The sequence below is a fragment of the Euprymna scolopes genome, chromosome 6, assembly GCF_053919585.1.
Source record: "Euprymna scolopes isolate OS-2025 chromosome 6, ASM5391958v1, whole genome shotgun sequence".
Lineage (NCBI taxonomy): Eukaryota > Metazoa > Mollusca > Cephalopoda > Sepiida > Sepiolidae > Euprymna > Euprymna scolopes.
In genome coordinates this window covers 175,470,949-175,483,086 of record NC_136487.1, presented here as the reverse complement: position 1 = coordinate 175,483,086, position 12,138 = coordinate 175,470,949, and the positions used below count along the sequence as shown (strand labels likewise).

General features: G+C 32.0%; 1 protein-coding gene across 1 annotated transcript in view; it reads left to right on the top strand.

Annotated features, from left to right (window-relative positions):
- LOC145278110 (uncharacterized) overlaps positions 1–11,070 on the top strand; it is a 112,529-nt gene extending 101,459 nt beyond the window's left edge. Inside the window, exons 6-9 of the mRNA XM_080130384.1 lie at positions 2,776–2,895; positions 3,832–3,853; positions 5,782–5,869; positions 6,635–11,070. Coding sequence (XP_079986510.1) covers positions 2,776–2,895; positions 3,832–3,853; positions 5,782–5,869; positions 6,635–6,778 — 374 coding nt within the window. The 3' untranslated portion in view covers positions 6,779–11,070. The remainder of the gene's footprint in view (positions 1–2,775; positions 2,896–3,831; positions 3,854–5,781; positions 5,870–6,634) is intronic.
- The last annotated feature ends 1,068 nt before the right edge of the window (positions 11,071–12,138 follow it).

The window sequence follows — 12,138 nt, the reverse complement described above, 5'->3', positions numbered from 1 at the left end:
TTAGTTATTAACAACTCTCGACCTAGCCTGTGTAGACAAAAGATTCTTAGACATCAGTTGGAGATATTCATTGATTTAAAACCACCTGAACAGTGAGATTTTTTTTTTTTTTTTTTTTTTTCTTCTCCACTGTTCTTCCAACTGTAACCAAAATTCCCCTCTTCCCTCATTCGTTTTCTTAGTTTTTAATCTATCATTCTGACGTTTCCTCTTAGAGGGTCAGACGATAAGGCCTTAGGGAAAATTATAATTTCACCTGCCCATTTCTTGTTTTTTTTTTTTTGGTATTTAAATTAAATTATGTTTCCTCTGAAATTTCTCCTTCCATTCTGCTGTACCAAAAATTTACTTATATATATATATATATATATATATATATATATATGTGTGTGTGTGCCATAATTACATTGATACACTGGTTCTCATTAGATCACATAAGTTAAGCAATGTAAAGCCTGGTTAGTACTAGATGGGTAACCATTTGGAAATACTAGGTGCTGTATGTAGGAGGATGTTGACACCTCCCTGCAAAAACCTAATGTTGTCATCTCCTCTGACAGGAATATACACATGACTGGGGATTTCTTGTGAATTTGATATTCCCTTGTGACTTCCTCTTTTGGAAGAAGCCAGTTCAACCTGCGAAGGGTGAGTTCCAATGGCTAGCTTATCTCTCTCTACAGTCAAAGTTAAAAATATAGACCGGTCCAATTTTTTCATAAGCATATTTGGATAAGAGAGAATAAGATAATATTAGGTTCTGTCTTTATTATCTATTTAATTGGCTTTTCAAACTCCGTTTAATAAAAACCGTTTTTTTTTTTTTTGTTTTTGTTTTTTGCAGACCATCTCCTAGTTGGTCGATTATGTATAAATCCCAAGAGCGATAGGAGCTTTCTATCATGTCTGAAAGTGACACAATGTTAAACGAGTGAGATTAGAGATGTGATGCTGTACAACTGATGCTCTCTACTGATGCAAGTTATGACAACGACCACTGCAAGCACCCTTAGAATGCAAATCCAGATGGTTCAATGCTTGAGGGCACGTCTCAACACATCAGACGACCCAGTTATGGTCTTTGGTGTAGTTTCAAGTGGAGGCCACATCATGCCACCTCACATCTTCAAAGTTGGCTTGAAGTTCAACACCAAAGTGTACCTGGCTGTGCTGAAGAGTGTAGTGATCATCTCGTGCAATCAGAGTATGGTAGCAGAACTTGGCGCCGGCCCACAAGTTCAAAGAGACCCTGCTTGGCTTCAGAAGTGCTACAACTTTGTATCTTTGTCACTGCCCCCCCCTTCTCCCACCCCCAACCTGAACCTGCGGGTTTACTTCATTTTGTCATATGACATCACAAACATGACCTCCACAACACCAAAGTCGGCCTGATTGCCAAGTATTCACCAAGCTCTCACCACCACTTGTGGAAAATAATTGCTCCCTGTTCCAGGCCTGTATTGAGGCAGTGATTGAGGCTGAAGGTGGTTACATTGAATAGATATCAGCTTTACTACATAATCAAGTTACCTGAATAAATTTTTTTTTTTTTTTTTTTTTTTTAAATAAAGCTGTAGTGTCGTTTTCTTTAGGGCGACAACTTTTTTGTTCCACCCTGTATTGTGTAGTGAAACTGTCTGTGGATGACATCTTAGTATATCTTAAATTTCTCGATCCTGATACAATTATCGATTCCGATTCTTTTAAAACCTAAATATTTATTTATAGAGTTTCTTTTTTTTTATTATTACTGTGAAAAACGTATCTAACATGTGCATATTATATTTTTGCAAATAAAAAAAAAAAATGATTGATTTATAGATTTTAGTTTTGCTGGTAGTTTATCAGTAAATATTATTTTATCGTTAGTACCAGTAATGAAAAATTATAAACAAGAATAAAAATAATCGTTTTTGGCATTGGAAAATAGGCACAAATTTTCTGATGCTGATTCAGATACTCCCAAAAGTTATTTTTTTATTTTATTTTTTTTATTAAAAAATTAATCGTACCTTTTCCTTGCTGCGAGTTACATTAACTGAAACTCACAAGAAAACGCTTGTCAGAAAATCCTACAAGTATTTCCGAAAACCTCTTTTCTTCAACAGCTTGTTTACAAATGGAGATTCAAAACACACAAAAGGAATTTTCATTTTATTCGAAATTAAAATGCCGGTTTTCTCTTGCTTTTCTCTTTCATATTTGGTGTAAAATTTCAAGTCACCCCCCCCCTCTCTCTGTTTGACTATTTTCTCATTCTCTATTCAATTCCTTTTAATTTTTTTTTTTATTTAATCAATTTTTCTACTCACAAATTGATTCATTGCATTTTTCAAATCTTGCAATATTTTATTTGAATCCCATCAACGCATTATTTACTAAATTGCAAAATTTCACCAACCATACTCACTGTCACAATTAGTCCACTCCTCACTTACCTACCCCGCCGGTCCTGGATATGACCTTAAACTATATCCAGTGGTGAGGCCCCAGCTTGCAGGGTTTGGTGAGTGTGGAGCCACCCTTTAATTGCCATTGCTCCCAGGTCCACTCTGACCCAGAGTGGTAGTACCTGTTAGGGTCCCAACTATGGGTTAAATAGAAACCAACTTGAAAACAACAAATATATTCTATTAAATCTTTCTTCAGAATCTTTGGATTCGCCATTAAATAACCTAAAAAGGGTTGATATGCTGTAAAACAACCAACCAACGAACCTTCCCTGCCTCCCAGACTTTCACTTCTTTTAGTAATGTTTCTTTTTCTCTTTTTCAGAACCAGATGATGACTGGAAATTAATCGTTGGCATCATTGCTGCCATTTTGTTTCTGATCATCCTCATTGCCTTGCTCGTCATTCTCTACAGACGACGTTCGAAACCAGCAGAAATTGAAGGTAAACATTTTGTCTGTTTTTTGACAATCTTGCAATTAATCATTAAAGCAACTTATCCTTTTGGTTTTCCATCTTTGCTTTATGAAGAATCTCTCTCTCTCACTCTCTCTGTCGATGTATCCGCAACCCCATCTTTCTCCTCGACCCAGGGCTGCTAAGAGGTAAAAATTGAAAAATTGGTACGTGAGGATCATCGGAATTTCAATAAGTTAGTCAACTGTTTCATGACTGTGCATGCGCAAATCGTTTACATTGTTAAAAATAAGTAGGTTTGAAAACGCTTTTTAAAGATTTTAGCAAGCTGACCTGATGGTTATCATACTTGACTCACTGTTTAGCTCAAGTATTTTTTTTTTTACTTACAAAAAGTGAATTGTTTAGAAAAAACAATGCTCACATTCTTTCCATTTTTTTTTTTTCACTTAAAGAATTCAACATTACATTTAATATCAAGCAATGCTGGGTAATATCAGGCACATTTTCTAGTAACACTATAAAACCGATGATACCCTGCTCAGTTGATCTCCCTCCGCCAAAGAATGAATATATTTTTTTCTAAATTCATTTGAGGCAGCACTGATAAAAAATATACCAACTTTGTGGTTTTTTGTTTTGTAATTTTACTTTTCGCCATACATACACATTAACGATTGACCTTTGTATAGTAGCTTCAAAATAGTTTTCAGCTGGTCTAATTCTGTTGCTTCAATTAACAACCTTACCTTCTAAATTTCATCAGACACTTGTGATACTCTATAAACCTGGTTTGTGAATTTTTAGTATTCCAGAAGCGATTGAATTGTTAAAATATTATGCATTTAAGTTTAGTACTTTTCCACAAAATTGTTACATCATCATTAAAAAAAATAATCCACATATTTGTTTTGTTGTTCAATTTTGATCTTAATTCTTATATCCATTTATTTGTTCTTTCAGAACCTCCCGAGAAACCTCGAAAGTAAGTATTTTTTTCTGCTGTTGCCAAGGAATCATATGTGTATATATATATATATATATATATATATATAAGTGAACGTGTCTGTGTGTCTGTGTACATTTCCCATATGCAATAACTGTCAATTTTTAGTCTACAGTCTCGAAATTTAATATACAGGGTACTGAGATTTGGGAAAATCTTTGATCAGTTTTCGGCCAGAGATTTGGCTGTTAAGGGGTCCAAGTTCAACGATTTGACCTTTGAGAACTCTACCAAACTCCTCCGACAATTTTGGGTCTAAACACTTGAAATTTTAGATATAGGTTCCTTGGACAGTGATCTAACTTAATAACTTGATTTGAGCCCAAAACAATAAATTTTAAGGGGTCATAATAGGGGTCAAATTTTTAAAAAAAATTGACAGTTTTTTTTTTCTTTGCTCAGCATACACCTTCAAACACTCAGGCAACCCCGGGCACCCATGCTAGTATATATATATATATATATATATATATATATATATATATGAGAATCTTCTATTCTACCTATGTATAAATGTGAATGTTTTGTTTGTGTTCTAGAAATAAATCTTAACAAATAAGTGTAATATATTATATGTTAAACAAGAGAGAGTACATGATTGTTTATATCAGTGTATACTTTTGCATTTTTTGCCTGTGAGTGATCATGAAAACAAATCAACAAAATATACATTGCACAAGGGGCTTATGTCCTTGTCTTCTTTCATAACCACTTTTTGTGATCTTCTCGTGGTTGACCCATGGCATTCTGTTTAACCGGATAAAGAAAATTGTGCATGAAAACTCAATGGGGACTTGCTGTGCTTTCAAAGGTTTTAATTTAATAGTTTACTGATTGGGGAGAGATCACTATAACTAATTATCTAATCATTTACTTAATTTTCTTAACTTAGTCTTAACGATGAGCACTGAGAGATGCAAACTGACAAAATTTTGAGATAACTCACTTAAATTATCTCTAGATTGTCCAGCACATCTCGTCTATATCACTCCGAACAAGGGACTAACTTGTAAAAATCCTTTTCTTTCTCACCCCAAATGCATGACCTAATCACCTCAGATATTTCTAGTGTTTTGTATAGGAGCCGACTTTTGACCTCCATTTCAATCATGCCACTTGCAGTTGGGTCTATTTCCATTTACCACCAGGTTATTTTGACAAGTACTAATGTGACCCTTGTTAAAATTCAATCCAGCTAACTCGATCGTTACCTACTTGTATAGGGTCCCAATATATAACATGTTTTAATAAGGGTTTAACTTTTCACTGAAGAATCTAAATTTTATTTAATTCTGAGGTCATTATGGACAGTTATTGGTTAGGTGCATAAAATAAAAAGAAATAAAAGAATTATTTTTTTTAATAGGAAATAAGATTAAAAAAATTTTTCAGTATGAATTTTAGTTGCATATTTTTTTTTTTATATAATTCTTTGATTTACTGCGGGTGTAATGCATGAAAATTTGTTGAAGAATTATTCATGATAAAATATTTTTTTTAAGGAAAAGTTTATCAAGTGAAAAATTATGAGAGGATTTTTTTTTTTTTTTTTTTTTTCTTAAGAAAAAAAATTGGGATAGAAAGTTGGTAAAGTGGGGAGCTGGAAACACAAGTGAATTTGTACCTTTTTGTTTTAATCAAGATTGTGTGGAATTTGCCTTTATGTGATGAGTTTTATGAAGAAGCTATAATAATAGGTGGAAATGGTTTTGGGAAATGACAAATTAGGGGAAGGAGTATAAAAAATATAAAACATAAAGAAATGGATAAGAATGGATTTTTTCCGTTGATATAAAGTAGATATTACACATGATATACTTTATAAATTATATTACACAATTATCTTGAGAATGATAAGCAAAATAACACTTTTATTTGCGATTAATTAAATTTTTTTATTTTTTCAGCAACCATGAAGTGAATATGAAGGAAACAAAACCCGATCTTGTTTATTCGATAGGAAATGAAAAAGGAAAACTTCCAATGTACAATACCGTGAGTTCCTTTTTAAATAAATAAAAAATATTCTTCTCATATGAAATGAATTTTAATACAATGCCATGAGTTCAAATTATTTTCCTTTTTTGAATAAAAAATTCTAATATGAAATTTGATAAACAAAAATTGATTTCTTTTCAAATTTTTATTGAATGCTACTGATTCTTTGAACACACAAGACGAGCACTGGCTGGGAAATATAAGCTAAGAGGCAACTAATGTTTATGCAATGTTCACAGCTTATTGTTGTTTGAACACTCTGGATTGTCTAACCGAAAATTCCTTTTTTGAAGGAAATTTATAAATAAAATTCGAACATACACACGTGTGACTGTAAATGGCATTTCCCCATTTAAAAGTAAAATAAACTTTTTGTTTTTTAATTTCTCTATCTATCTATCTATCTATATATATATATATATATATATATATATACCAATTGACCATAAAACGTTTTGGATAATCAAATTTCAATGTAGTTCTACTAAAATAGTTATATTTAAAAATGAAAATACTCTAAATCCTCAAAAAAAACACCATTTTGTTCACCTGTTTTAATAAATATGAAGAGCTTTTAGCCAATGTTAACAATATGAAATGGCCATTTTGTGTCGGATATTAAAAGCGTGTTACAATTCCCCTATGAAGAATTTCATCATGAAATTTGGAATGAATATCTTTTGATTACTCTTTTTTTTTTCTTTTTTTTTATCATGAAAACGTGTGTAAATGTTTATACATTTTTCATTTCGTCTTTTGCAGGGATTTGACCATCAGGGCGAGGATGACCTTTATTATGCTGAACTTGCATTTGATGATAAACCAAGGAGTAGAAAGCCAGTAGTGCCTCTTTATGACAAGTTTTCAAACAATGAACCGTACACAACTGTAATGCCACAAGTGTAACATTTCAAACCTCTCCCCGCCCCTTTTTTTCATATTCCCCACCCATCCTATTTTCATATCTCATCTTCAGGGCTAATCTTGCCTTCTCATTTGTCAAATAATTCACTCCCTCTCCTTTTTAATTTTTTTCAAATTCTCAAACATTTTCCTTCTCAACTTATAAAAACATATTTTGTTTAACTGTTTGTCTTAATTTCATTTTATATTCAGATTTATAACAAATGTTTTTTTTTCTAAAACAAAGAAACCGTTTTATTTTTAGCCTTTGTTTTGTTGCATATCATTTTAAATCTGATCAAGATTAATAAGTGTGTGTGTGTGCGTGTGCATGCCTTTTGTCAAGTTAGACTTTTTCATTTGTACTGTTTCAGATAAGATTAGGATGACAGTCATGGTAATTTTACTAACTTGTTTTAATTAGTACATTAATCTATTTATAAAACTAACTTACCAAGAGAGTGGGGAATGGCGACTTGCAGAAAGAATTGAAATATTGAAACTGACAAGTCCACAGCATCACCTTAGCAGTCCACTTTGGAGCATTGAGAAGGATGCTTTCATTTATATTTCTCTTCAAGAATTTACTATATATATTATATGATTATATAAAGGTATACTAATGAAAGTTGTATTTATTGCAAAAAAATTTTTAAAGGAATTTTAAGACTTAAAAAAAAAAAAGTTGCAATAATACAATAGTGAGAATCTTGTGCTAAACAAAACTGAATTTGTCTTTTCTGTCGAATGCAACCCAAAATCTAAAACTTTTTAATTCAAGTTTCACAGTTTGTTTTTTCTATGTGATGTGTACGGTAGATTTTGGGATAAAGAGAAAATCAAAACCTTAGTGAATCCTTAATTATAAATATTAAATGGAACAATTTAATAATTTAACGACAGAAACTTGATAAATTTATTTTAATAGTTATCAAGTGAAGTTAGTAATTATTAAATACATTTATCTTATACATAAGGTAAAGTGAGATGTTCCCCTGTTTCATTGACCGGTATAGCTTCATCAATAAAAGTTGCATAAAAAAGTTTTCATATTTAAGATAATCTGTACAAAATATTTCTATTTCAAATTGATTTTTTTTTTCTTTTTATATTTAATCAACTAAAATTCTTTGTTTTGATTAATGTCATAAAAATAGTCATAGGAGCTATCCCTCTGTCAGTCATAAGTCCTCTTACACATACTCAGATCACAGGGTTCAAATATTTTGTAGGATATATCATTTCTGAATGCTTATAATTATCATTATTGAACGTCTTATTTAATATCTAAATACACGTATAATTTATAAAGTATATTTTATTTTACAAGAAAATGAAGACCATATGCTGAATTAAAAACGAAATTATCTTTGTCAAAGCATTTTTTTATAATAGATTCTATGAAAATAAAAAAAAATAAAAAATTGTACATAAATTGTGTCTATGTTGAATTGTAACTGTAAATGAGTTTGTTTAAATCCACTCTAAGCCTTCCTGAAAGAACTCTAATTCTAAGCCAAATTAACTCATCCATCTTGTTGGTCTGATACTACTACTACTACTACCACCACTACTAGTACTAATAATAGTAATAATAATTTTATTATTGCAACGAGTCTATCTCTGCGCCATCCTTATTTTTATGGCAAATCCTCGACTAAGTTTTAGTCTATGCTCCCCCCTGCAAAACATTAACAAGCCTTGTCTAGCTACAACCACTATCAACAATTTCTTTTAGTCTCTGTGTTTAAAACTAAACACCAATTCCATGATCAAAGTTTCTTTCCTAGCACTGTCCACATGTGGAGTTCTATACCACAGGGCTGCTTGCTTTGTAGCTGACTACAACATGGTTGTTTTCAAGTCCAATCTCAACAGGTTCTTATTGAGTTGTCCTGTTATACCATTACCAATAATTATGAATGTATAATAATAATGAATGTCAGGTGTTGTCTCACCTGACATTCGTTTACTCTTATCCTCGAGTGGCTTTCAGGTCTTGATAAGTGATGACTCTCCTGTAAAAAAAAAAAAAAAGCTTTCCTAAAGTCAACATGATGAAACCTCCATTAGTGGGCAAAGAATTTGTTTACACAAACGTTTCTCTGCAACACATTGTATTGAAACCACTCGATCGAAATCAGTTGATTTCTCAGTTAATAGACAATCTGACATCTGACGATGACAACCCGCGACACTTTCTGAACAACCAAATGTTTTTTCAGAACATGTTTTGATTCTTTTGGTTGAAAATAATTTTTTTTAGCAATTTTAGTTTAAGACATTTGTGTGAAAAACAAGACGCTTCTATTTCTGCTGTGAAATATTTGTTCCAATTAAAATATAAAATATGTAACTTTTAGATTTGCATCCTTTTTGTGAATAATGTCTGTGACGTCACTTGTACCATAACATTCGTTCACCTGGAGATATAAAAAAAAAGTGCACAGTGCATGCAGGAGAGTGTGTATACCATTAACATGGACTTGTAGCTAACACCTACTATTGTAAATACTTCCACTACTTAATAAAGTAGTTATTCACAGTTTTTTTCTTTCTCTTTTTTCGTTTCTTTCTCTTTTTTCGTTTCTTTCTCTTTTTTCGTTTCTTTCTCTTTTTTCGTTTCTTTCTTGTTTCTTTTCTCTTTGCTTCTTTTCTCTTTGCTTCTTTTCTCTTTGCTTCTTTTCTCTTTGTTTCCTTTCTTTCTTTTTCTTTTTTTTTTTCTTTTCTTTTTGTTGTGTGATATAACAGATTGGATCTTATTCTCATCACAAATCTATTATATTACACACAAAAAAAAGAAAATGTAGCTAATTACTTTATTAAGTAGTGGAACACAAACAAGAATAGGTGTTAGTTACACATCCATGTTAATGAAATACGCATTCTACTGCGTTCCTCATGCACCTTTTTTATATCTCCAGTAGCTAGCAATGACTCCGCTTTCTTTTGCATTATATATAAAAATAACCAAATCAGTAGTACCTGTTGTGGTATTAATAGCCCTAGTTGGGCTTTACTGGTTTCCTTCAAAGAAAGAAGTTTACAGGGAATATCAAATTCACAAACAGTCACGCTATACCACACTGTTTTTTAGCCAAAACACTTATCATAAATAGCGGCCAAATATAGAAATATTTTGTATCCACCCTCCCTTGTTCCTTCTTCCCTCCCCTTCGATCTCATAATCCAATAATTGTAAGAAATTTGCAGACGTTATAAGATGACCTGCTTGCTCTTCAAGAGCTCTCATTATAAGATCTTTAACAACATTAATCATCCAACGCCATAATAAATAGAAATACGGCAACGCCATAATAAATACAAAGATCAGAACATAACCAGAGAAACCATAAAAAAAAAGTTGATCAACCAGAGAGCCGACAGCATTGATGTCTGCCTTAACATTCTATCTCTCCTACATATATATATATATATATATTCTGTCATCTGAGTGGAAATTTGAGAAAACTGCTGATTGCTTTTGATTTTGTTTTGTTTTCTTCCCTCTCATTTTGTAAAGATATATTAATTTTTAAAGTCTTGATTGTGACCAAAGATTTTTCTTGTTTTTTTTTTTAAACAAGGTGAAAAATCTAGATAAAGCTCTATTTTTCTATGACGTGTGTTGTATGTATACACACATATATATATATAAATGTGGACCTTTCACTAGGGCACCTCTCTCTCTCCTGTTCTTTCTCTCTCTTTCTCTCTCTCCTGCTTTCTCTCTCTTCTGCTGTCCCTATCGCCCTTAATTCTTCCTCATATTCTTAAGCTAAACATTTTATATTCTATGTTAGAACTTGGTAATCCAGATTCATCTAAACATATTTTTAAACCAAATCTAAAAAAAAAAAAAAAAAAACTCTATGGAAACACACAAAAAAAAAAATGGATGCCAAACTCCAGACATTTTGCAAGTTGACATTTCAACCTCTTTTTCGAAAAAAAAACAAAAAAACTGTAGATAATCTTCATAAATATTTTGAATTTTTGTGGTCGCCTTCATTTTATACAGATACAATTTTACCAGGACAAACATTTTCTATCAAAGTCTAATTATTGTTTTTATTTTATTTTTATTTTAATAAACAAAAAATTCAATTTTATCCGAAATTGATTTTCTTTGGTCACAAAAATAAAAATACATTTGTCAGTAAAACTTAAAATTATCATTGGTTTCAGCCAACATTCATTGCCTTATCCTCCCCCATACTTTTTATTACCTCCTCATTATCTTGTCTGAATGGATTTTTTTTTATTTTGTCATATTAAAATGTATATAAACCAAATTTACTTTTTTTCTTTATTTACTACATAATTTTTTTGATCCTTGAATATTTGAATTGAAAATTTACTTTTTGTCATTTTTGATTTTGTAATTCAAAATCTACATTTTCATCATGCATATGGGATGATGTTTGGTAAATTCCAAACATGGAGAGGGAACTTGTTGCTGTTGAGTCTTTTGAGTTATCACTTTAAACAATTGCAGAACTGTGCTTTTCTCTCCTAGTATATTAGCCTGGGTGCCCAGTGTTGCCTGTGTGTTTGGAGGTGTGTGTTGAGCAAAAAAAAAAATAAAAATAGTAGGCAGGCAGGCTTGAACCTGTACCGCAAAGAAGGAAAAGAAAGTGGGGGGAAAAAAAAGTGACATCTTTGCCGTTGCATCCATCGCCAAACGGGAAGTGGCAAAGGTTTAAATTAAGGCTAGTCAATCGAAAAGAGGCGATGACTTTCAAAAATATTGATGAACAAAAAGCAACCCCTCCCTGTAGAAAAGTGCCCAGTTGAGGGTGAAGGAATTAATGTTTTTAGCAAATTTTTCGATATTTGCCGTCCAAAGGGTCGAGTTTCAAAATGATACCAATCTCATAAAAATCCGTCGCCTCTATCAAAAGTTTTAGGCAGACATACATACGTATATTTAAACAGACAGGTGAGATTTATATAATAGACTAGCGAGGGGTACCCGGCGTTGCCCGGGTGTTTGGAAGTGTGTGTGGTTTTTGGATAAATCAAAACTCCGGGGGAGGGGGTTAAAATTAAAAAAAAAAGTTTTGGTAGGTAAGTATTAGGATCGAACCCAAACCCTTGAGGCAATGTTGGAAATTAAAGTGTGAAAAAAAGAGTGCGATGTTAACCATTGTGCCACCGCGAGATGCTAACGGAAACATGTTTGAATTTATTTAATTACTTGGATTTGGCAGGTGCACGTTTTAATGACTTAATGAGGTCAAGTTTGACTGCGGGATAGTATTTCATTTACTGCGGGAACGCTTTTTTTAATTTTTATTTTCCCAAGATGTTGGAGGGGGGGGGGGGGCAGCTCCCTTGTCCAAATTGAATAGCAATTGTTT